This window comes from Bos taurus, chromosome 6, assembly GCF_002263795.3.
Source record: "Bos taurus isolate L1 Dominette 01449 registration number 42190680 breed Hereford chromosome 6, ARS-UCD2.0, whole genome shotgun sequence".
In the NCBI taxonomy this organism is placed as follows: domain Eukaryota; kingdom Metazoa; phylum Chordata; class Mammalia; order Artiodactyla; family Bovidae; genus Bos; species Bos taurus.
This window is the reverse complement of record NC_037333.1, coordinates 102,187,244-102,214,473: the sequence shown is the minus strand read 5'-3', so window position 1 is coordinate 102,214,473 and position 27,230 is coordinate 102,187,244. Positions and strand designations below refer to the sequence as shown.

Here is a 27,230-nt window from a genome sequence, read left to right as displayed (position 1 = left end):
ATGGTGACCTCCTCCAAAAGGACTTATGCCAGCATGTCGAACCTCCCAGGACTGCTGCAGTCAGTGTTCCTGACCCTGCCGCAGACCACTGTCAACACATACCTCCGCCAGAGACTCCTGAACACTCACAGGCAAGTGAGTGTTCAGTCTCTTGTGAGGTCACTGCTCCTTTCTCCTGGGTCCTGGTGCACGTGAGGTTTTGTTTGTGCTCTCCAAAAGTCTCTGCTTCCCCAGTCCTGTGGAAGTTCTGTAATCAAATCCCGCTGGCCTTCAAAGTCACATTCCCTGGGGATTCTCAGTCCTTTTGCCAGATCCCCAGGTTGGGAAATCTGTTGTGGGCCCTAGAACTTTTGTAACATTATGAGAACTTTTTGGTTTAATTGTTCTACAGTTTGTGGGTTGAACAGCTGAAGTTGAACAGTTTTGTGAAGACCTACAAAACCTTCTAGAACTAACACCAAAAAAAAAAAAAAAGATATCCTTTTCATCATAGAGGACTGGAAAGCAAAAGTAGAAAGTCAAGAGATACCTGGAGTCACAGCAAATTTGGCCTTGGAGGACACAATGAAGCAGGGCAAAGGCTAACAGAGTTTTGCTAAGAGAACACACTGGTCATAGCAAACACCCTCTTCCAACAACACAAAAGGTGACTCTACACATGGACATCACCAGATGGTCAATACTGAAATCAAATTGAATATATTCTTTGCAGCCAAAGATGGAGAAGCTCTATATAGTCAGCAAAAACAAGACCAGGAGCTGACTGTGGTTAAGATCATGAACTCCTTATTGCAAAATTCAGACTTAAATTGAAAAAAGTAGGGAAAAGTACTAGGCCATTCAGGTATGACTTAAGTCAAATCCTTTATACAGTGGAAATGACAAATAGATTCAAGGGATTAGATATGAAAGACAGAATGCCTGAAGAACTATGGACGGAGTTTCGTAACACTGTACAGGAGGCAGGGATCAAAACCATCCCCAAGAAGAAGAAATGCAAAAAGGCAAAATAGTTGTCTGAGGAGGCCTTACAAATAGCTGAGAAAAGAAGAAAAGCGAAAGGCAAAGGAGAGATAAAACCACCTGAATGCAGAGTTCCAAAGAATAGCAAGGAAAGAAAAAGCTTTCCTAAGTGAACAATGGAAAGAAATAGAGGAAAACAATAGAATGGAAAAGACCATAGATCTCTTCAAGAAAAATATAGATACCAAGGGAAGATTTCATGTAAAAAAGGGTAGAGTTAAGGGCAGAAATGGCATGGGTCTAATGGAAGCAGAAGGTATTAAGAAGAGGTGGCAAGAATACATAGGATAACATACAAAAAAGATCTTAATGACCCAGATAACCCTGATGGTGTGATCACTCACCTAGGGCCAGACATCCTGGAAGGCAAAATCAAGTGGGCATGTGGGATCTTGTTGCCCAACCAAGGACCAAACTCAGGCCCTCAGCACTGGGAACGGAGCCTTAGCCACTGGACCACCTCCTGACATCTTTGGGGAGCCCCTGGTGGCTCAGACAGTAAAGAGTCTGCCCGCAGGGCGGGAGACTCGGGTTTGATCCCTGTGTTGGGAAGATGCCCTGGAGAAGGAAATGGCAACCCACTCCAGTATACTTGCCTGGAGAATCCCGTAGATGGAGGAGCCTAGCAGGCTGCAGTATATGGGGTCACAGAGTCAGACACGACTTAGCAACTTCACTTTACATCTTTGGAACAGTACTGTCTGACAGGCTGTAATGTCAGCCTATAGTCCTCATTGGACAGTAAAGAATCCACCTGCAATGTGGGAGACACAGGTTCCATCCCTTGGTCTGGAAGATCCCCTGGAGAAGGGAATGGCGACCCATTCCAGTATTCTTGCCTGAAAAATTCCAAGGACAGAGAAGACTGGCGGGCTGCAGTTCATGGGATCACAAAGAGGCAGATACGACAGCGACTAACACGGACACGCACACTCAGCTTTTAGGTTGTGCATCTTTTTTTTTTCAGTTGACGTGATGAAACATAGTACAGAAATGCTTCTCAGAAAGCAAGTCCAGAGTTTTCTAGAACCTTTTCTAGAGTTCCCTTGTCCCTGTGCCAAATTTTTACTAACAATCGGCCCAGCTTCAAAAGCTCAAGTGGTGTCTAACACGTTAGAACACATGACCAAAACCTGCCTACAAATCGTCACTACTTTGGCCAGCCCTATCAACACCTGAAATACAGCTCATTCCTGAAGCTGTTTGAAGAGGAGGGCACTTTGCTGAGACTAGACAGGAGCTGAGGCAGAGGAGAAAAGTGCAGAGCAGAGCCATGAAGATTATCTTGGATCTCCTTCTGCTTCTGCTCATCATCATTTATTCCTACTTGGAATCTCTGGTGAAGGTCTTCATTCCCAGGAGGAGAAAATCTGTGGCTGGAGAGATTGTTCTCATTACAGGAGCCGGGCATGGAATAGGCAGGCAGACCGCCTATGAATTTGCAAAACGGAAGAGCAGACTGGTTCTGTGGGATATTAATAAGGTACTGGATTCATCTGCCCATCTTTTAAAGTTACCCACCAGGGAGGGCCCATACAAGTGAGATGGGTGTTTTTAAATTTATTTGACTTAGCATTTGCTTATCTTGGTATTTTTCTTGTTCAAAGTGTGTTAACTACATTTCCTAGAGCCTTACTCTACACATGCATCAGGATGGTTTGATGGAAACTTCACTGAGACCTTAGCAGTGATTTTTGTGTCCTGATATGCTGGTTTGATAACAGATTCAGGAGCCAGGCTACTTCCAAACTGTTTAAATTGAACGATCACTTAATTTCTCCCAGCCTCAGTTTCCTTGTCTCTGAAATGGGGATAACAGTTCACAGGATGGGTTAAGAACAGGTGTTAACACACTACAGCCAGTGGGCCAGCTCCCAGAGCAGCCTGTTGAGCTAGGGATGTATTTTTTAAAGGGCTGTCCAGGCAAAAACCAGATGGAAAACAAAGAACATGTAACAGAATCTCTTGGTGCCCAACTCTCACATGCACAGAACCCTAATATGTTTACCATCTGGCTCTTAACAGAAAGAAAGACTAAACAAATTACTATTTAAGTGCTTAAAACAATGCCTGGCTATAGGAAATGTTGGTCATGTTTAATACACTTCCATGAAGAGCATCAGACTTTTTCTTGGGCATTTGTATTTTTTTTTTTTTTTTTTTTGCTATTGATATTTGTAAACACTAAATTAACTACTCACAACTGAAATCTTGTATCATTTTCCCTAAACTTTTGCTTTGTTCTTATTTTTAAAATTTTTTCACTGCACCACATGGCATGCAGAATTCTAGTTCCCCCACCAGGAATTGAACCCATGCCCCTTGCTTTGGAAGTACTGACTCTTAACTACTGGAACACCAGGATCCAGGGTACCTCCTAAACTTTTGAATTCTGACTCGGCCATGCAAATATTCACAGAAAAAATGCTTGCAGAATTTTAGGATAGGAAAAAAAATATCCAGGTTTTTTTTGTTTTTTTTTTTTGAGAGTTAGTGTTTCTACAGATCACAGTGAGACTTTAGTTGCCATATGTTAATGTTCTTTGCCAACATGTCTAACTGGCACCTATTTTCTTAAGACCTTCAGAAATGTCTTTTGAATTTAGAAAACTTGTTCTCTGGTTCTTTCTATTTAGTAAATAATATTACATTACACACAAAAAATTGTTATATTTTTATATAACAGATATGAGCACTTAAGATAAGCTGATTCACATAAAAGTTATTTGGCATCAGTTTGGTCCTTGAAAAGATTTCAATACACTTTCAAGAAAAGGACAAGAATTTACAAATTGAGAAAATAACTGCTTGCTGTTCTCAGGTGTTTATCAAAAAAATAAATAAGTAAGTATAAATTCATGAGAAGAGCTTGATGAAATTTAAACTCTGGATCCCTCCAGATGTATATTTTGGGAGAAAGACCTGACATCTTTTATGCATTTTTTAAATCCCAATGATAAGAAGTAAAAATGACTTATTTAAGATTCTGCCTGAATGATAGGTCACCTAGCCTCACAGGGTCTCTTTGAGCCCTTGCATTTTTATGGTTGAACATTTAAGATATTACATGATTCACTCTAAGGCTGTAAGTGTAATCCAAATCTCCTTTAGCTATCAACTGTCTTTCTGTTATGCTGGCTTCTTTTGCCTTACACAACAAGTCATGTTAACAGTTTATTCACATTAAATCTGAACTGTGACAAGTGGAGTTCACACCACACGCTGGAGTTGAAGCAAGAATTTTGCTTATGAAGACAAGACATTACATCTTGCAGTTTTCTAGCTCAGCATCTGATGAAAACTTAGATTACTAATAGCTCTTGACTGACCTTAACTCTAGAGATAAAAGAGTGTCATCTTGTAATCTGCAATGAACAAGCTCCCAGCTAAAACCCAAATAATGAGTCTCCTGACCTCCTTCTTTATACTTCTGAAACTCCTCAGAAATCTGTGAGGGACAATGACCTTGGATGAAGGATATATACTTTTTCCTTCCATGCAAACCACTTAACTCTGCCTATTATTATTGTTTCACATTATTAGTCATCCCTACTGGAAAAGCAAAACCACCCAACACTCACTCGGGGATAGCCCCAAATAACAACCACACTACTAACCTCCCAACATGCCAAAAGGGCTTTCAAGACATCTTGACTCTTCATCACAGAGAAGAGCTAACAAATTCTGAAAGGAAAAAGTATAATTTTAAATACTTTATAATCTTCTTTATGAAATTCAACAGATGTCAGAACTTGAAAAGAATGCTAATTTTCCAGAAATGCAGGTTAAGAAGCATCAGGGTGACTTTATTTTAGAAAGAGGTCTTTGAATTTAGGCTGAAAATGAGTTCCTCTGTCTCTATGTCCTGGAGTTACGAGCAAAGCAGTTACATAGACAAGAATCCATCCCATGTCATTTGCCCATTTTTACTCCAGGACACCTAAAGAACATAATCTTACGGCCCTGGAATTAGTAGCATAGTCTCTCCATGAAAGATTTTCTCAAATAAGGATCCTTCTTCCTCCTTCCTTTCTAGAGGATTAAAGCAAAATTGTCGAGAAAAGTCTGATGGGCAGAGGTATATAGTTTAAAATTACCACTAATTTAGAATTTATGTTTTACTGTCTATTACATAATTGGTGCTCAACAAATATATGGTAAATATACTGTTGATTTTTCTTTTCTTCTCCATACTTGAACATCTCCCTTCATGACACCACAAAGAGCAGTATCTTTCAAGCATGTTCTTTATGAGAATACAGCTTAACAAGGTGGAAACACACGAGACGAATATGAGCCTTCCCCGGCAGAAAAGCCAGGTTGTGACCTCTGCAGATTAGTCAAGCAGTGTCTCTCATGAAATTTGCTCAGAAACAAGGAGGAAATTCTGTTTCAATTTTTTTTCTTTTTTTTTTTGGCTGCACGGGCTTCTGTTGCAGCAAGCTTTCTCTAGTTTTGGTGGGGTTTCTCTACTTGTGACACACGGGCTTCGTTGCTCCACAGCATGTGGGATCTTAGTTCCCCGACCAGGGATTGAACCTGTGTCCCCTGCACTGGAAGGCAGATTCTTAACCATGGGAGCACCAGGGAAGTCCTCTGTATTTTAATCTTTGAAAAAATTTAATCTCAGCTATTTTCTACCTCCCTGTTGTCTACTCACTGACCTACATCTTTCAGAATTTGTTTTTTCCCAATTACAGCATGGTGTTGAGGAAACTGCAGCAGAATGCAGAAAACTAGGGGCCACTACACACGTGTTTGTGGTAGACTGCAGTAACAGAGAAGAGATTTATAGCTCCGTAAACCAGGTGAGACTCCAGGGTACAAATTTCTTCCCATGGTTTTATGTCCCTTTACGTGGAATATGAAAAGGTTCTTTATGACAGCCTAATTTAAATTCGATTTTTTTTTTTTAGCCTCTGCTAACTGAGGTAGCTGTGTTTACAAGGAAGGACATACACTTTTTTCTTCCATATGATCCACTCAACTCTGCCTATTATTATTGTTTTGTATTATTAGTCAACTTCATTCTGATCAGAAGTTTGAGCAATAGTACAGAGTGAAAGAACAAAGATTTATCACCAGGGAAAAGGATCATGTTCTAGTCTTCCTTTTAGTCCTATCACCTTTACAGAAGTTCCTTTGTTTTTTCCTTTAATTATTTTTCTTTGGGATTTTATGTTGGTGCCAAACTAATCTTCTATAGAAAATGTATATTAATTATAATAACAATGCTTAAGAGTAAATATCAAATACATTAGACCAAGCATGTTGATAGACATTTTCACCCTTTAATCCCTACAATAACTCTATAAACCTCATTTGACTGATGAGCAAATTGAGATTCAAAGAGGTGAAATCAAAGGTCATGTAGCTAGCAGGTGGAGAAGCCAAGATTACCCAATTAGCACTTTAAAAACATGTGGTAAGAACAGATATGTCAGACCAAGGTCATGTAGCCAGTACACATGACCTAGGTGGGGAAACTAGGATTACTCAACTAACAGTTTTTAAATGTTTGATTAGAACTGATATATCAGTTAATCAACAAAACACTAATTTCACTTTATTGGTAAGTTACCAAAAAAAAAAAAAAATCTATGATGTACTAGGTACTGAAATTTAGCTGTTAAAAAACCAGTTTATCCCAGTTTTATGATAGTGTTCCTTTTGTAACCACACTTTGGGCTAATGCTCTTTTCCCCTTGAACTCTCAGCGATCTCATCAACTAGAATAAAGAATCTGATCCCTGGATGATATTAGTCCCAAAACTTTGAGTTTCTATAATACATCCAATGAGCTTTCTATTTCTAATGCACCCAATGACTGTTCTTTCTATTTCAAAAGGTAAAGAAAGAAGTTGGTGATGTAACCATCGTGGTGAATAACGCTGGGGCAATATATCCAGCTGACCTTCTTAGTACAAAGGATGAGGAGATCACCAAAACTTTTGAGGTCAACATCTTAGGACATTTTTGGGTGAGTGTGAGTCAGAAACATCCCTAGGTTGTGCATGTTTGACAACTTCTCTTAAGGTACATGAAATTCATAATTGAGTTCACGTCCTTCTGGATGGACAACTGCAGCCATGAAATTAAAAGACACTTACTCCTTGGAAGGAAAGTTATGACCAACCTAGACAGCATATTCAAAAGCAGAGACATTACTTTGCCAACAAAGGTCCGTCTAGTCAAGGCTATGGTTTTTCCTGTGGTCATGTATGGATGTGAGAGTTGGACTGTGAAGAAGGCTGAGCACCGAAGAATTGATGCTTTTGAACTGTGGTGTTGGAGAAGACTCTTGAGAGTCCCTTGGACTGCAAGGAGATCCAACCAGTCCATTCTGAAGGAGAACGGTCCTGGGTGTTCTTTGGAAGGAATGATGCTAAAGCTGAAACTCCAGTACTTTGGCCACCTCATGCGAAGAGTTGACTCATTGGAAAAGACTCTGATGCTGGGAGGGATTGGGGGCAAGAGGAGAAGGGGATGACAGAGGATGAGATAGCTGGATGACATCACTGACTCGATGGACGTGAGTCTGAGTGAATTCTGGGAGTTGGTGATGGACAGGGAGGCCTGGTGTGCTGTGATTCATGGGGTTGCAAAGAGTTGGACACGACTGAGCGACTGAACTGAACTGAACTGAACTAAAAACAACAATCATCAAATATTGGTGTCTCTGACAGAAGGCGTCGTGGCATGCTGCAGTTCATGGGGTCGCAAAGAGTCAGACACAATCTGGCAACTGAATAACAACTGACAGAAGGGCACAGGGTTCAAGGAAACACAACTCACCAGAATGTAGGCTAGTTAGTCTGTTTCATCCACCAGTACCTACACAAAGCCTGGTACGTACTAGGCACGCAAAAAGAATATTGGGTTGGCCAAAATGTTCGTACTGGTTTTGCCAGCTGATGGCAAATCCGAATGAACTTTTTAGCCAACCGGATATTTGTGGCACTTTTCTAAGGATAGGGCTTCCCTGGCAGCTTAAACAGTAGAGCATCTGCCTGCAGTGCAGGAGGCCCGGGTTCCATCCCTGGATTGGGAAGATCCCCTGGAGAAGGAAATGGTAACCCACTCCAGTATTCTAGTCTGGAGAATCCCGTGGACAGAGGAGCCTAGCGAGCTTCAGTCCATGGCATCGCAAAGAGCTGGACATGACTGAGCAACTAACACTTGTTTGTTTTGTTTGCTAAGGATTGTCAGTGTATGTCTTTTCGGTGCTTTAGAGAAAATACATATTGTGTACATTCCCTTGTGACCTTATGTCATGGAATTGTAGAATAGAAAGGACAAAGAGCTCCCTACTTGCGTTATATAGGAGTCGGAGACTATTTTAAATGGAAATCTGGAACAAGGTCTACATCAGGTTGGAGCTTAGAGATATGGCTCTACAGACCTCTTAAGATTGGTTGGTTTTGTGAGAGACGGAAATGTGCCTTTGTAGAGAACATTTATATGAATTAATCTTCCAGAGCCTCAGTGTTAGTGTGGAACCTAGGACAGAGCTGGATTCCAGGAGACAGAAGAAAAAAGAGATATTTTTCCTCATTTTCCAAAATCCTTTACATATGCTAATGATAATGAATTATTATTTCCACTGAACTATGAAGAGACTCCATGCATTCACTCTCTATCAGTTCAGTTCAGTCGCTCAGTCATGTCCGACTCTTTGTGACCCCATGAATCGCAGCACACCAGGCCTCCCTGTCCATCACCAACTCCTGGAGTTCATTCAGACTCACGTCCATCGAGTCAGTGATGCCATCCAGCCATCTCATCCTCTGTCATCCACTTCTCCTCCTGCCCCTAATCCCTCCCAGCATCAGCGTCTTTTCCAATGAGTCAACTCTTTGCATGAGGTGGCCAAAGTATTGGAGTTTCAGCTTCAGCATCATTCCTTCCAAAGAACACCCAGGACCGTTCTCCTTCAGAATGGACTGGTTGGATCTCCTTGCAGTCCAAGGGACTCTCAAGAGTCTTCTCCAATACCACAGTTCAAAAGCATCAATTCTTTGGTGCTCAGCCTTCTTCACAGTCCAACTCTCACATCCATACATGACCACTGGAAAAACCATAGCCTTCACTAGACGGACCTTTGTTGGCAAAGTAATGTCTCTGCTTTTGAATATGCTGTCTAGGTTGGTCATAACTTTCCTTCCAAGGAGTAAACGTCTTTTAATTTCTTGGCTGCAATCACCATCTGCAGTGATTTTGGAGCCCCAAACAATAAAGTCTGACACTGTTTCCACTGTTTCCTCATCTATTTCCCATGAAATGATGGGACAAGATGCCATGATCTTCGTTTTCTGAATGTTGAGCTTTAAGCCAACTTTTTCACTTTCCTCTTTCACTTCCATCAAGAGGCTTTTGAGTTCCTCTTCACTTTCTGCCATAAGGGTGGTGTCATCTGCATATCTGAGGTTATTGATATTTCTCCCAGCAATCTTGATTCCAGCCTGTGCTTCTTCCAGCCCAGTGTTTCTCATGATGTATTCTGCATAGAAGTTAAATAAGCAGGGTAACAATATATAGCCTTGACGAACTCCTTTTCCTATTTGGAACCAGTCTGTTGTTCCATGTCGAGTTCTAACTGTTGCTTCCTGACCTGCATATAGGCTTCTCAAGAGGCAGGTCTGGTGGTCTGGTATTCCCATCTCTTGAAGAATTTTCCACAGTTTATTGTCACTCTCTATAGCTACACAACAAAACTCAGTGAACTAAAGCAAGAATAAATGTTTACTTTCCTCTCACAGTTTCTGTGGGTCAGGAATTTGGGGGTGCCGTGGTTTAGCAGTTCTGGCTCTATGAATTTGCATAGGGTCTATAGGGTGGACTTATAAAATTCTCATAAAATATTATTGATATTTCTCACAAAACAGAAAGCTTTTTGGAGGAAAAGAAAGACTTTTGTTTCCTATGGCATCAATATATGATGCACAATATTACAAACAGGAGATACTAAACCTAATCAAGTTGCCTAATGACCATCAGTATAGGACTCAACTTTTTCTACTGAAACTGATATAACTACACAGGGTTTTAACTCTTCCTGTTAGAAAGCTAAAGTCCCAAACCAAAGAAATCGCAAGATATAAGATTACCATCTGGAATTTTTTCAGTTCTGAAAACTCTTGAGTTTTTCTGTTAATAACATTGTTGGATCCATAAAAGAGAGTTTATGGATTCCCTCTGAAGGGAAGGAAAGGGATATTAAGATGAGTTTTTTGGCATGTGGTACACGGTACATAGCACTCAGTGTCAGCTTAAACCAATCGTTCCAATCATTTTTCATTTCTATCACTGATAGAGAAATAATCATGGAATCTTGGCGCACATTTCATTTCATTGTAAAAGTTGTTTCAAAAGACATTTTGTCTTAAAAATAAAACCACCACGGTAACAACAACCCTATATGCAAGGCAGCAAAAGAGACACAGATGCAAAGAACAGATGAAAGAGCTGTGGATTCGATCCCTGGGCTGGGAGATCCCCTGGAGAAGGGCGTGGCAACCTCTTACAAGTTTAAAAATATGTAATACTTCATATATATATAAAGCGGGAGAAGGTGAGGGGGGGGATGATTTGAGAGAATAGCATTGAAATGTGAATATTACCATATGGAACATAGACGACCAGTGCAAGTTCGATTCATGAATCAGGGCCACTCAAAACTGGTGCTGTGGGACAACCCAGAGGGATAGGATGGGGAGGGAGGTGGGAGGGAGGTTCAGGATGAGGGGACACATGTGCACCTGTGGCTGATTCATGTCGATATATGGCAAAAACCTTCAGTCAGGTAATTATCCTCCAATTAAAATAAATTAATTAATTAAAAAATAAAACTACATAGTTGGGAAATCTAACACTTGTGTCATTGTTACTTTTCTCTCTGCAATGATTCTGAAGATCACAAAAGCACTTCTTCCATCAATGATAAGGAGAAACCATGGCCACATTGTCACAGTGGCTTCAGTGTGCGGCCACGGAGTGATTCCTTATCTTATTCCATATTGGTAAGTATTACTTTCTAGCAGTGTTACATATTTTTACACTTGTAAGTATTTGCACGCATCCATGCTAAGTCGCGTCAGTCCTGTCCAACTCTTTGAGACCCCATGGACTGTAGCCCAACAGACTCCTTGATCTATGATATTCCCCAGGCAAGAATATTGAAGTGCATTGCCATGCCCTTCTCCAGGGGATCCTCCCAACCCAAGGAATGAACCCATAGCTCTTTCATCTCCTGCATTGAAAAGCATGTTTTTTACCACTAGTGAAACCTGAGGAGACCCTTTAAGGGTTTATTAGACCTCAGATTCCAATTTTCCTAACAGGTAATTTATTTCATTTTGTAATTCTTTTCTGAGAGCTATGTTTCCTTCATCTTTGTTTTTTTTTTTTTAATATTTTTTTTTTATTTTCTTCTTTTTCTTTTTTTTAATTTTATTTTATTTTTAAACTTCACATAATTGTATTAGTTTTGCCAAATATCAAAATGAATCAAATGTCTTGCAAAAAATAAAAACTAAAGAAATCTCATACAGTTAATTTGGATTTATAGAATATATATAGTAATTTGGAATAAACTCCTAAAAATGACTTCTCCTAAAATAATGAAACTCATCATTTAAAATATTTTTAAATTTCTGAAAACTCCTCTGCACAGCAATGAAAGAAAAGAGTAGTGCCAAGGATGTTTCCATTGTATCCTGGAATGAGTAGATGTTCATAAAAGAAATGAGGAATTCACAGGCTAAGAAGCAAAACATGCAGATAAGTCCAAATGAACATAAGTCTGTGCAATGGTCCTTGTGCCCAAGAAAAGCTAAACAGAGTGGCCACTGGAACAAACCATTTTCCAGTGTGCTTGTGTCATGAGAGACTGTGTGTGTGTGTGTGTGTGTGTGTGTGTGTGTGTAAGAGAGAGAGAGAGGCAGAGAAAGAGAGAGAAAGTTTCGAGAGAAAGCCTCTACCATATTAAAAAATGCAGATAGCATACTCCATGGTCTACCAAGGACATGGGCTTCCCTGGTGGTTCAGTGGTAAAGATCTACCTGCCAATGTAGGAGATGAGGGTTTGATCCTGGGTTGGGAAGATCCCCTGGAGAAGAAAATGGCAACCCACTCCAGTAGTCTAGTCTGGAAAATCCCATGGACAGAGGAGCCTGGCAGACTACAGTCCATGGTGTCACAAAAGAGTTGGACACAACTTAGCGACTAACAACAACAAAACAGCAGACAACTAGGATATAAAAAGAAGAAGGTAAGAAGGCCCTCAGTTCAGTTCAGTCGCTCATTTGTGTCTGACTCTTTGCAACCCCATGAACCGCAGCACACCAGGCCTCCCTGTCCATCACCAGCTCCCGAAGTTTACTCAAACTCATGTCCATCGAGTCAGTGATGCCATCCAGCCATCTCATCCTCTGTCGTCCCTTTCTCCTCCTGCCCCCAATCCCTCCCAGCATCAGAGTCTTTTCCAATGAGTCAACTCTTCGCATGAGGTGGCCAAAGTACTGGAGTTTCAGCTTCAACATCAGTTCTTCCAATGAACACCCAGAATTGATCTCCTTTAGGATGGACTGGTTGGATCTCCTTGCAGTCCAAGGGACTCTCAAGAGTCTTCTCCAATACCACAGTTCAAAAGCATCAATTCTTTGGCACTCAGCTCTCTTCACAGTCCAACTCTCACATCCATACATGACCACTGGAAAAACCATAGCCTTCACTAGACGGACCTTTGTTGGCAAAGTAATGTCTCTGCTTTTGAATATGCTATCTAGGTTGGTCATAACTTTCCTTCCAAGGAGTAAGCGTCTTTTATTTTCTTGGCTGCAATCACCATCTGCAGTGATTTTGGAGCCCCAAACAATAAAGTCTGACACTGTTTCCACTGTTTCCCCATCTATCAGCCATGAAATGATGGGACCAGATGCCATGATCTTCGTTTTCTGAATGTTGAGCTTTAAGCCAACTTTTTCACTCTCCTCTTTCACTTTCATCAGGATTCACTATTTGCAAAAAATCTTTTCTTTGTACCTCCTTCAATGGCATCTCATTTTCTTATTCCAGCCTTATATCAACCTCATAGAAAAATTTAACTTGTTAACATGTTTATCAGTGGCTGGGTAGATAGTTGGTTTATTGTTTACCTGCACATCCATGTTCAAGTTTGAATTTAGTCATGAATCAAATTATTTCTGACAGTGAAAGTAGTCACAGATGTAGTTAAGTTTCACTGTAGGTTAAGGTGTCCATGCACATACAAATGTTTATTTCAAACTGCCTCTACCATTGTAAAACACAAATCAGAATTTCACAGATTAAACATGCAATATTGTTTTAATGTTTAGAAATGTGGAAACCCAATGTACTAATAGTTTCCCTTTTTTCTTTTCCTTTAAGAAAGAGTCAACCTTTAACTTTATTGTTCTTATTGTCATCTGGGTCAAAAATACAATTAACATTACATAGCTCCTTATAGGTAATAAAGTTATTATGCATATTACTTTTAAGTAATAGAGTTATTATGCAATTTAATCCTCAAGACAGTCATGTATTTTATTACCAGCATTTTAAAGACGGGAAACTCAAAGGAAAAAGACAAGGTGATATGTTGAAGGTCGCTCACACTAACACACCAAAAGTCTTTTTACTCCAGATGTTCACAATGAAATTAAGAAGCCAAAGTGAACTCTACATTTCAAGAGAGAAACCATTGAGAAAGTAGAGATGCATAGAGTCCCACAGAAGCTTATGAATACAGATATTAGTTATGTAATTTTTCTAAACATGTTCTTCTTGATTCATATATTTCAAAATAAAAATAGTAGTAAAAACTGATTAGAAAAAAGTTTAAAAATTGCATGGAAAACTACATGTAGAGTGGAAAAGTGAGCAGTAATGAAGTTAAAGTTTTATTAGAATTGGTTTGGAGAAGGCAATGGCACCCCTCCAGTACTCCTGCCTGGAAAATCCCATGGATGGAGGAGCCCGGTAGGCTGCAGTCCATGGGGTCGAAAAGAGTCGGACACGACTGAGCGACTTCACTTTCACTTTTCACTTTCATGCATTGGAGAGGGAAATGGCAACCCACTCCAGTGTTCTTGCCTGGAGAATCCCAGGGACGGGGCAGCCTGGTGGGCTGCCGTCTATGGGGTCGCACAGAGTCGGACACGACTGAAGCGACTTAGCAGCAGCAGAATTTGTTCTGTTGTTATCACTGCTACAGTCACAATTCAGTGAAACCAGATGTGAAAATAGATGACCAAGTGGAAGATTTTATTAGTTCTCAAGCAAAATCAACATTTTCTTCTCACAGAGAGTTGAAGAATGTGTTTCACTTTTCCTTAGCTAACAAGGACGGATAATTCTCTTACAGTTCCAGCAAATTTGCTGCTGTTGGTTTCCACCGAGCCCTGACATCAGAACTTGAAGCCTTGGGAAAAACTGGTATCAAAACTTCATGTCTCTGCCCAGTTTTTGTGAATACTGGGTTCACCAAAAACCCGAGTACAAGGTGAGGCCAAGATCAAGTTAGAATAGAAATATAGCATGAGAAATTAGTATGAAAATTACATGAGAAATTAGTAAGAAATTACATGAGTGATTACTATGAAAACTACATGAGAAATTCATATAAAATTACATGAGAAATTCCTATGAAAATTACATGAGAAATTCCTATGACAATTGCATGAGTAATTCCTATGAAAATTACATGGGAAATTCCTATAAAAATTACATGAGAAATTTGTAGGTGGGTCAACTGAGAAAATATGGGAAAAAAACGGAAAAAGAAAAGCATTTTTTTCTTTGTCATTTTTTTCTTATTAATGTTACTGTACTGCTTTTATGTTTTCACTTTGAAATTAGATGAACGAAGGGGAAAATGCTTTAGGGACTAGCAGGAGAGATTAGCTGCCAATGAATCCAGGCAATGGGTGTTTTTTTTTTCAACATTCAGCATTATCACTTTTTATTTTTTTTAATTGGAGGATAATTGCTTTACAATGTTGTGCTGGTTTCTGCCATACAACAACCCAAATCAGTCAGTTCAAATATATATATATATATATAGGCTTCCCCGGTGGCTCAGCAGTAAAGAATACACCTGCAATACAGGAGATGCCGGAGACGTGGGTTCAGTCCCTGAGTTGGGAAGGTCGCCTGAAGGAGGAATTGGCATCCTACTCCAGTATTCTTGCCTGGAAAATCTCACGGGCAATGAGCCATGGGGTCGCAAAGAGTCAGACACCATTGAAGTAACTGAGTGCCCATGATATGTATACACACCCCCTCCCTCGTGAGCCTCTCTCCCTGCCATCGCACCCACGCTCCCCGTCCCCCGCCCTAGGTCATCACAAAATGCTGGGCAGGGCTCCCTGTGTTATATTGTAACTTCCCACTAGTTATCTGTTTTACACATGACAGAGTATATATTTTGATGCTACTTTCTCAATTCATCCTACCCTTTCCTTCCTGCACTGTGTCCACATGTCCAGCAATGGGTGTTTATTCGTGTCCAGGTGAAAGATTCAACACACACGCAGGTGCTAAGAGGGAGTGAGAATGGGGGTGGGCAGGATGGAGAGGTGTCTTCTCTTGGAACCACACCCCCAAAATGAATGATACCTAACATCCCCTTCTCCCCTTCATGGTTCATCTTCCTCAAATAGAGTATGGAAAGGCACAGGAATCTGCCTCATTTCCACCATCTTCCTCCCAGTACCCACCATAGTGCTGGCAAAAATCCTCCAACATTTTCCAGACTTGCCTGATCCTAAGAATCATCACCTGTGCTTACATAAAAAGTAAATGTTCTTAGCCTCTCCCTTAGAAATTCCGACTCAGTAAACTGGAACGAGTTCTAAGAATAAGGCATTTTGTTTTGTTTTGCTTCGTTTACAACCATATCAGGTAACTCTGGAGACAGGCTTGGAAAACATTGACATAGTAAATATAACCACATGCATTTGGTCACGGTTACCACCCTGTCTTCTGTTAAAATGCAAACATTTCTAGAACAGCAATACACTGAGTCTCTAATCCCTTGAAAGTGATAGTGTTATTTGCTCAGTCATGTCTGACTCTTTGTGACCCCATGGACTGTAGCCCACCACGCTCTTCTGTCCATGGAATTCTCCAGGCAAGAATGCTGGAGTGGGTAGCCATTTCCTTCTCCAGGGGATCGTGACCCAGGGATCGAACCCACATCTTCTGCATTGCAGGCAGATTCTTCACTGTCTGAGCCATAAGGAAAACCCTCAAAATGATCAAGGTGATTTCTGTAAATATATACTTTGTCTTTGATAAGGGAGGATCTCAGATCATAAGAGAGGAGAAATTGGCCCTGAAATAAGAGGGAAAAAAGCAGAAAGGTGAAGGATAAGGACCCTAAAATTAATACACCTGCTTCACAAATTTGCCTCAATTCCAGTATACATTCTGCTACAAGTTAACAAAATATACTAAGCTTGCTAGTGTGAAGTAAGTTTATTATTGGAAGGGAATTAGTCCTAAATATAGTCATTCAAAAAAGTTAACAGGGATTCCCAGGTGGCTTAGATGGTGAAGAACCCACCTGCCAATGCAGGAAACACAGGTTCAATCCCTGAGTCAGGAAGATCCCCTGGAGGAGAAAATGGCAACCCACTCCAGTATTCTTGCCTGGAGAATCCCATGGACAGAGGAGCCTGCTGGGCTACAGTCCATAGGGTCACAAAGAGTCGAACACAACTGAGGTGCCTTAGTGTGCACACTCACAACGGAGTTAAGAAATTCCCTTTTAAGCTCAGCCTCATTAGAGTCGGACACGACTGAGCATGCACACGCCACATGCCAGATTTGAAGCTACTGACTCTGAAACCCTAAACCTGCTGTGTCATCTCTGGAGCTGTAGCCAGTCCCTGGCAGTTGAATCATTAACTGAGTTAGAACACAGGCACTTAACAAGTACGCAGCACTGTATATTAGTAAATACCATGATACAACTGGGACTCTGGGCTCATTGGGCCCAATAAAAACCCTCTTGGTAAGCATTCAGGCTTAGTGTGTACCCAGAGGACAGGGTCTTCTGGTGGAGAAGGCAAAATAAATGAGAAGAGTGAGGCTAATGCAACCTCAGGGACTTTCCTGGTGGTTGAGCAGTTATGACTCCAGGCTTCCAATGCAGGGAGCATGGGTTCAATCCTTGCTTGGGGAATTAAGACCCTGAATGCTGCATGGTAAAGCCAACAAACAAACAAAAATAATGTGACCTCAGGTGTGTGGGTTCCTAGGGTGACCCTAAGGGCTGACCCAGGCAAGGCTGAAAATCTGGGACTGGTCCCACCCAGACTCCCTGATTCTGAATTTCCTTGGCAAAGGCTGACATGTCCATATACTAATGTCAGTCTTGGCTTAGAGATGGAGTTGATAGAATCAGGTAGGAGAAATCAGGGAGGAAAGAGGCAGCACCCCATAATTTAGAAAAAATATAGATTTGTATTATTCTTGGCTGGCTTGCCACTCAATGCCATGAAAACCTCAATCACACCATCATCTGCAATAAATCACATGAGATCTCAAGGAAGGAAGTTATAACTGTCAGTTCAGTTCAGTTCAGTCACTCAGTCGTGTCCGACTCTTTGCGACCCCATGAATCACAGCACGCCAGGCCTCTCTGTCCATCACCAACTCCCGGAGTTCACCCAGACTCACATCCATCGAGTCAGTGATGCCATCCAGCCATCTCATCCTCTGTCGTCCCCTTCTCCTCCTGCCCCCAATCCCTCCCAGCATCAGGGTCTTTTCCAATGAGTCAGCTCTTCGCAACTGGTAATCAAAGTATTGGAGTTCCAACTTCAACATCAGTCCTTCCAATGAACACCCAGGACTGATATCCTTTAGAATGGACTGGTTGGATCTCCTTGCAGTCCAAGGGACTCTCAAGAGTCTTCTCCAATACCACAGTTCAAAAGCATCAATTCTTTGGCGCTCAGCCTTCTTCACAGTCCAACTCTCACATCCATACATGACCACTGGAAAAACCATCACTACCTACTTAATTCTTCTGCCCAACCTTTTTATTTATTAAGCCACTCAGACATCTTAATTTTGATGCAATACTTTCAATCCATTTACACTTTAATTTCCTGCTATCATCTTGTACTAATGGGCATTCTACACTGGGCTTGTGGTTATGAATACTTCTCAAGAACTCATGTGTACAGTCTTGAGTACATGCAAGATCCCACCCCCCCAGTTTTAACATAAGACTCCCACACACACCTTGAACTCTCATTAAACTGTAGAACAGGCAAGTCAGTACAAAACAGTCCAGCTTTGTGGGACACCTCCACAAGAAAGAAAGTGTACTTAGTTCTAGATTTCTTTTCCTGTAGCTAACGAGCCCTGAAGAAAGATGTCAGATGTTTTCTTTCTGTCCTATGATCAGTTCTACCCATCAGGCTTCCTTGCCTCCTCTCCTGCTCTTCTATCTAATTCCTCTCCACCGTTTTGAGGTTTGACTGAGTGAGCCATGAAACACAGAGTGGGATGTGAAAGTAGAAGATTATGATAACGAAACATCCACATGGCGTGGGGGAGGGGAGGCAGGTGGCATTTGAGCAGTGAATTCTAGAAACTTTTAAATCCTAACTCATGAAAAGATCATTTTCCTGCCTTCATTAATTATTTTAAAAAAAATAAAATAAAAAGAATCCAACTTTTTTTTTTAAATCACAGAATATGGCCTGTGTTGGAGACAGACAAAGTTGTAAGAAGCTTGATAGATGGAATACTTACCGATAAGAAAATGATTTTTGTACCATCATATATCAATATCTCCTTAACAATAGAGAGGTAAGTACAGCACAAAACACCTAAAATACTAAAACACTGATAGAGCTATCATTATGGAGAGCCTTTCAGTTGTGAAAGTTGCCATGGAAACTCTCCATGCCTGGGGAAAACAGTTAAGTTGCCTCTGTTATTACCTTACCCAGTCTATAAAAAGAGGATGAATCATTTTCTCTACTACATCCACCGTCTCCACCCAATCTCATGCCAGAGACAAGGAAAGACAGTTTAAAGAGAATGCAATATGGTGAACTAGCTAAAAATAAAGAAGCCTGCTGGGGTTTTGATTAAGACTGCATTGAATCTATAGACCAATTGGGGGAGAATGAACATATTTAACATTATTGAGTCTTCAAACCCAAGAGCACAAAGAACACAATATACCTCTTCTTTTTATTTTTTCATCTTTTTCAATATGTGTACATATTGAAACTACAGCATCATGTAGCTTTCAGTGTACAAGTCTTACGCACTTTTTCTCAGGTTTACCCCAAAGTATTTCAAATCTTTGATGCTATTGCAAATGACATTTTAAAAGATCTGTATTTTCCATTATTTGTTACTTGCATGTGTTTGATTCTTGCATTTTGATCTGTATTTAGCAACCTTGCTGTACTCACTTTTAGTAGCTTTTTTGTAGATTCTAACAGATATTTTTACATAAATGATCATATTGTCTGTAAATCAAGACACTTTGGCTTCTTCTTTTTTCCAATCTTTATGTTTTCTAGTTCTTGCCCTATCACACTGGCTAGAACCTCCTGTTGCAATGTCAGAGAGGACTGATGAAAGCGCATGTCCAAGCTTTGTCTCCGATCTTAGGAGGAAAGTAGTCACAATTTCATAATTCAGAATGATACCAGTTGTAGATTTTTTTCATTTGCTCTTTACCAGGTTGAAGAAGTTCCCTTCTATTATTATTTTGATGAGAGTCTTCATCAAGAGTAGATGTGAATTTTGTCAAAAGTTTTACTGAATATATTAAGAGGATCGTTGGTCTTTCCATTTTACTTTGCTAACATAAGGAATCACACTGAGTCGTTCTAAAGATTAAACTAACCCTGCTCTGTAATGTCTTTGACTTTGGGTCAGCATAATACTTACCTCATAAACTGATTTGGAAAGTATTCTCTCCTCTTATCCTTTCAGGAATAGCTTGTGTGAAATGGTATTATTTCTTTTTTAAACATTTTATAGAATTCCCAGTGAAGTCATTTGAGCCAGTTGCTTAACCTCTTAGTTAAACAAGAAGTTCCTCAAAGGCAGTCGCTGCTTTTAAAGTACCATATTATAGATATGCAGTAAAAACTCAAGAGGTGGAGAAATTGATTAAATGGATTCTGGTGCTATTGCTCTGTGAACTCTTAGCATCAGGATTCATTGACATTTACAAAAATAAGCCCAGACCTTCATATTTTTGTCTTTACTCACATAAGAGTTTAAGCAAGAGTTTATTAATATAAGAAGGTGAGAATGGTATATAGCAGTGCTTTCTTTATACTTGCATAATATTTTAATTGTGAGTATTAAAAGACACACACACACACTAAGAGCGAGATATATATAAAGAAAGGAAGAACAGAAAAAAAAATTAAATGCAAACCAGACAACTCTCAGGTTATTTTAACTGACAACAAAAATTAACTCTGATGTCCAAGATTTTAAACTGAAAAACATTCATCTTTTCTTTCATACAGATTTCTTCCTGAACGTGCTGTGGCAGCCATAAATCATGTACAGGATATTCATTTTGAAGCAGTGATTGGCCACAAAATCAAAATGAAATGAATAAATGAGCTCCAGGCCGAGATGTATGCACCTTAATGATGTGGAACTGAATTTAGAGTCAATGCTTCAAAGCTCTATTTCACATTTTTCAAAGCTGTTAATATTAAAAAACATTGGTTTGGCATTAGCAATGGTAGAATGAACAAGACTAATCACCTGTCTTTCTATTTCTCAAGATTATACATGCAGTTTTAATAGATCCATTTTTCATCTATGCCTCTTAAAAACTTGTATGCTTACGTAAACATACTTAAGAGGTCATTTTTCTTTAACAGATTTCATTTCTTTTCTTTTCATTTAAAGGTGGACAAAGCTACCTCCCTGAGAGTAAATACAAAAAGAACTTATTTACACAGGGACATTTTAAGACTGTTCTTAAAGTAAATCTGCTGGCCACAGAATGTCAGCAAGTACGCAGTGTGAGCTAGCAATTAGAGACCAAGTTTAAGCAGATGGCTGTAGTCCAAAAAAGAGACAGATTACACCTATGCAGGTCAACATTTGGAAGCTCTCTCTTGCTTCTCCCTTTTTTGTCAGCCCATAACAGTGCTTTCTTACCTTATTCTGTTTCTGATATAGATTTTATATCCACCAAGAGTGTGCCCTCCACACTTTCTGCCCTTTTCATGCTGCTGCTGCTAAGTAACTTCAGTCGTGTCCGACTGTGCGACCCCATAGACAGGAGCCCACCAGGCTTCCCCGTCCCTGGGATTCTCCAGGCAAGAACACTGGAGTGGGTTGCCATTTCCTTCTCCAATGCAGGAAAGTGAAAGGTGAAAGTGAAGTTGCTCAGTCGTGTCCGACCCTCAGCCACCCCAAGGACTGCAGCCTACCAGGCTCCTCCATCCATGGGATTTTCCAGGCAAGAGTACTGGAGTGGGGTGCCATTCCCTTCCCCATAGTCACTTAAAATACTGTGACATTACCAAAGGTGACTCTCTCTTGAATCTCAAGGTATCCGAAATTTTAACCCCATGTTAACCTCTTTCTTTGTAGTTTACGCTTTCACATATTATTGGTACCAGAGATGTTTAGACAGCTTTGAGCTTCAAAAATGAAAGCTAATGCAGAGATGCTAGGCTGGCTACTTAATACTGTACTGTGGATCTGAGAGATGGGAGGAAAAACAGAGTTGTTGTTTTTTTTATATATATATAAAATAGAAAAAAAATCTGACTTCAAGTACATCAAGGATAATCTAGTTTTCTCTGTTTTTCACTAATGCTGTAGACTGCTTTGGCTTAGACTATCCTCCTGTTTTATCCTAAGTGAAAGTATATGATTAAATGCAAATCATTAATAAAAATGATATTTTAAAAACAAATGATAAATATGTTGCTATGCTTTTAAAAAATAACCTCTTGTAGTTATAAAATTAAGAGTTTTGATCTCTAAGCTCTGAGCCTCTGAGCATCTTTCAGGAAGCAAGGATCTGGGTATTATCAAGCAGACAGAGTTTACAGATGTAGAGAGGGATCAGGGGTTCTCCCAACTCCAGCTTCTTTGACTGTTAGGAGGTTTACACACTGAAACTTACTGAGTCCTTTGTATGTGAGGCACTGCACAGAGTACTATCGTTTTGAGACTTTTTTCTTATTCACTTCAATTCAGTTCAGTCAGTCAGTCGTATCCAACTCTTTGCACCCCCATGGACTGCAGCACGCCAGGCTTCCCCGTCCATCACCAACTCCCGGAGCTTGCTCAAACTCATGTCCTTTGAGTCAGTGATGCCATCCAACTGTCTCATCCTCTGTTGTCCCCTTCTCCTCCTGCCTTCAATGTTTCCCAGAATCAGGGTCTTTTCCAATGAGTCAGTTCTTCACATCAGGTGGCCAAAGTTTTGCAGCTTCAGCTTCAGCATCAGTCCTTTAATATTTGTTCATGATTTTTGTTTCGATTGCTTGCCTTAAAATCAAGAACTTTATGAGTGGAAGCTTAAAATGTATTATTATTATTTTAGTCATTATTTATTTATTTGACTGCACCACATGGCACGTGGGATCCTAGTTCCCTGGCCAGAGATCAAACCCTGCATTGGAAGTGCGGAGTCCTAACCACTGGACCACTGGGGAAGTCCTCGAAAGGTATTATCTTAAAAGTATGATTACAAAACTTCAAAAGAGAAATATGTAAAGTAAAAAAGTATAAACCTATCCCCCACAGTCCCATTCCCTAGCGATCAGGCTATTAATGAACATCTTCCCATCTTTTTCTACTGCACGTATGAGCACACATATGACAAATACATTCTTTTACTGCATGTGTTACATTAATTGTTTCAAGATGTGCACTATATCCTGTAACTTGTTTTCTTAGCTCACCAAAATATCCCCAAAGCCTTTTCTTTCAGCATATAAAATTTAACCACATCCTTGTTCATGGGCACATAGTACTAAATGGTACTATATTTAACTGTTCCCTTGTCATATAACATTTAGGATGTTTCCAGATTTTCTCAATTTATTTCCTTTTTTATTTACTTAACAAACACTTATTGAGGGTTAGCCACAGTTCTAGACTCGAGAAAGCATCAGTGAATGAAGCAAACTCTTTTCCTTAATGTGGCTCTCATGCAGGAGGTAGGACAAACAGACTAAATGAGAGACAGAGGAGGATGTACATGTACATAGAGCTGATTCACTTTGTTGTACAGCAGAACCTAACACCACAGTGTGAAGCAACTACTCAGTGCACGTGTGCTCAGTCGTGTCCAACTCTTTGCAACCCTATGGACTGTAGCCCACGAGATTCCTCTCTTCGTGGAATCTCCCAGGCAAGAATACTGGAGTGGGTTGCCACTTCCTACTGCAGGGGATCTTCCCAACACAGGGAACTTGTGTCTCCTGCACTGGCAGGGAGATTCTTTACCACGGCGCCACTGGGAAGCCCACAAGCAACTGTACTCCAATTAAAAAAATAAAATCGAAGAGTCAAGGAAGAACTCTGAGAACCAACATCTTGGGGTAGAAATATGTGTGAAGTGAAAGCATGGCCCATTCAAATATCTAGGGAAAGGAAAGAGAAAATTCTGACAAAGACACAAACTTTTCTGAAGAACTCTATGAGAGTCACTGAAGCCAGAGTGGATGAACAAGTGGGCAGAATTGCAGGCAACGAGCCGAGAGAGACATCAGATTATTGGACATCACGTAGGCCACCGTGATAAGTTGATTTTTCTGAGTGCGAGAGGAAGGAACTGAGGAATTTGAGCTAGGGACTGACCCAAATAAATTAAATCCCAATGTTAGGTGCAAAAAACCCTTTCCTTTTTAATTCAACTTAATTTTTTGGCTTTCAGCTTTTGTGAGTGAAACTCAGAGAAATACCTGGGAACACAAATATTGAGATCTTTTGCCTGTTTTCCCTACATAGTTTGGCTATTGATTCTTCCTTATATGTTCCTGCTGTGCTTTTAAATATTTTATTGTGACAATCTCCATCTCATAAATCTCCTCAAAGGGCCTCACTCCCACTGAAACCCTAGTTCCAAGGCTACCTCCAGGGTGTGTAGGTCCCTGGACATACCCAGGCACGCTTGTGGGTTCTTGTCTACATAAAGAAGTTGGTTAACAATGTATTACAGGGACTTCCCTGATGGTGCAGTGGTTAAGACTCCGCACTTACACTGCAGGGGCACTGGTTCAATCTCTGGTCAGGGAATTAAGATCCCACATGCTGCTTGGCCAAAAAAAAAAAAAAAATATATATATATATATATATATATATACACACACCCCTCGTCCAAGGTAAGGAGCAATGGCGGTGCTCTGCTGGAGCAGCCGTGAAGGGATACTCCACGCCCAAGGTAAGAGAAACCCAAGTAAGATGGTAGGTGTTGCAAGAGGGCATCAGAGGGCAAACACACTGAAACCATACTCACAGAAAACTAGTCAATCTAATCACACTAGGACCACAGCCTTGTCTAACTCAATGAAACTAAGCCATGCCCGTGGGGCAACCCATGATGGGCGGGTCATGGTGGAGAGATCTGACAGAATGTGGTCCATCGGAGAAGGGAATGGCAAACCACTTCAATATTCTTGCCTTGAGAACCTCATGAACAGTATGAAAAGGCAAAATGATAGGATATTGAAAGAGAAACTCCCCAGGTCAGTAGGTGCCCAATATGCTACTGGAGATCAGGGGAGAAATAACTCCAGAAAGAATGAAGGGATGGAGCCAAAGCAAAAAGAATACCCAGCTGTGGATGTGACTGGTGATAGAAGCAAGGTCCGATGCTGTAAAGAGCAATATTGCATAGGAACCTGGAATGTCAGGTCCATGAATCAAGGCAAATTGGAAGTGGTCAAACAAGGGATGGCAGGAGTGAATGTCGACATTCTAGGAATTAGCGAACTGAAATGGACTGAAATGGGTGAATTTAACTCAGATGACCATTATATCTACTACTGCAGGCAGGAATCCCTCAGAAGAAATGGAGTGGCCATCATAGTCAACAAAAGAGTCTGAAATGCAGTACTTGGATGCAATCTCAAAAATGACAGAATGATCTCTGTTCATTTCCAAGGCAAACCATTCAATATCACAGTAATCCAAGTCTGTGCCCCAACCAGTAACGCTGAAGAAGCTGAAGTTGAACGGTTCTATGAAGACCTACAAGACCTTTTAGAACTAACACCCAAAAAAGATGTCCTTTTCATTATAGGGGACTGGAATGCAAAAGTAGGAAGTCAAGAAACACCTGGAGTAACATGCAAATTTGGCCTTGGAATACAGAATGAAGCAGGGCAAAGACTAATGGAGTTTTGCCAAGAAAATGCACTGGTCATAGCAAACACCCTCTTCCAATAACACAAGAGAAGACTCTATACATGGACATCACCAGATGGTCAACACCGAAATCAGATTGATTGTATTCTTTGCAGCCAAAGATGGAGAAGCTCTATACAGTCAGCAAAAACAAGACCAGGAGCTGACTGTGGCTCAGACCATGAACTCCTTATTGCCAAATTTAGACTTAAGTTGAAGAAAGTAGGAAAACCACTAGACCATTCAGGTATGACCTAAATCAAATCCCTTATGATTATACAGTGGAAGTGAGAAATAGATTTAAGGGCCTAGATCTGATAGATAGAGTGCCTGATGAACTATGGAATGAGGTTCGTGACATTGTACAGGAGACAGGGATCAAGACCATCCCCATGGAAAAGAAATGCAAAAAAGCAAAACGGCTGTCTGGGGAGGCCTTACAAATTGCTGTGAAAAGAAGAGAAGCGAAAAGCAAAGGAGAAAAGGAAAGATATAAACATCTGAATACAGAGTTCCAAAGAATAGCAAGAAGAGATAAGAAAGCCTTCTTCAGCAATCAATGCAAAGAAATAGAGGAAAACAACAGAATGGGAAAGACTAGGGATCTCTTCAAGAAAATCAGAGATACCAAAGGAACATTTCATGCAAAGATGGGCTCGATAAAGGACAGAAATGGTATGGACCTAACAGAAGCAGAAGATATTAAGAAGAGATGGCAAGAATACACAGAAGAACTGTACAAAAAAGATCTTCACAACCCAGATAATCACGATGGTGTGATCACTCACCTACAGCCAGACATCCTGGAATGTGAAGTCAAGTGGGCCTTAGAAAGCATCACTATGAACAAAGCTAGTGGAGGTGATGGAATTCCAGTTGAGCTATGTCAAATCCTAAAAGATGATGCTGTGAAAGTGCTGCACTCAATATGTCACCAAATTTGGAAAAGGCAGCAGTGGCCACAGGACTGGAAAAAGGTGTTTTCATTCCAATCCCAAAGAAAGGCAATGCCAAAGAATGCTCAAACTACCGCACAATTGCACTCATCTCACACACTAGTAAAGTAACGCTCAAAAGTCTCCAAGCCAGGCTTCAGCAATATGTGAACCGTGAACTTCCTGATGTTCAAGCTGGTTTTAGAAAAGGCAGAGGAACCAGAGATCAAATTGCCAACATCCACTGGATCATGGAAAAAGCAAGAGAGTTCCAGAAAAATATCTATTTCTGCTTTATTGACTATGCCAAAGCCTTTGACTGTGTGGATCACGATAAACTGTCGAAAATTCTGAAAGAGATGGAATACCAGACCACCTGATCTGCCTCTTGAGAAATTTGTATGCAGGTCAGGAAGCAACAGTTAGAACTGGACATGGAACAACAGACTGGTTCCAAATAGGAAAAGGAGTTCGTCAAGGCTGTATATTGTCACCCTGTTTATTTAACTTCTATGCAGAGTACATCATGAGAAACGCTGGACTGGAAGAAACACAAGCTGGAATCCAGATTGCCGGGAGAAATATCAATAACCTCAGATATGCAGATGACACCACCCTTATGGCAGAAAGCAAAGAAGAACTAAAAAGCCTCTGGATGAAAGTGAAAGCAGAGAGTGAAAAAGTTGGCTTAAAGTTCAACATTCAGAAAACGAAAATCATGGCATCTGGTCCCATCACTTCATGGGAAATAGATGGGGAAACAGTGGAAACAGTGTCAGACTTTATTTTTCTGGGCTCCCACATCACTGCAGATGGTGACTGCAGCCATGAAATTAAAAGATGCTTACTCCTTGGAAGGAAAGTTATGAC

At 40.5% G+C, this 27,230-nt stretch overlaps 1 protein-coding gene across 1 annotated transcript; it reads left to right on the top strand.

Moving 5' to 3' along the window:
* Positions 1–2,190: 2,190 nt before the first annotated feature.
* On the top strand, positions 2,191–21,979 carry HSD17B13 (hydroxysteroid 17-beta dehydrogenase 13). Its single transcript, NM_001046616.2, is given in 7 exon segments — positions 2,191–2,506; positions 5,724–5,831; positions 6,872–7,003; positions 10,936–11,042; positions 14,408–14,545; positions 18,754–18,870; positions 20,565–21,979. Coding segments are annotated over 7 exon segments (903 nt in total). The 5' UTR covers positions 2,191–2,296; the 3' UTR covers positions 20,656–21,979.
* The last annotated feature ends 5,251 nt before the right edge of the window (positions 21,980–27,230 follow it).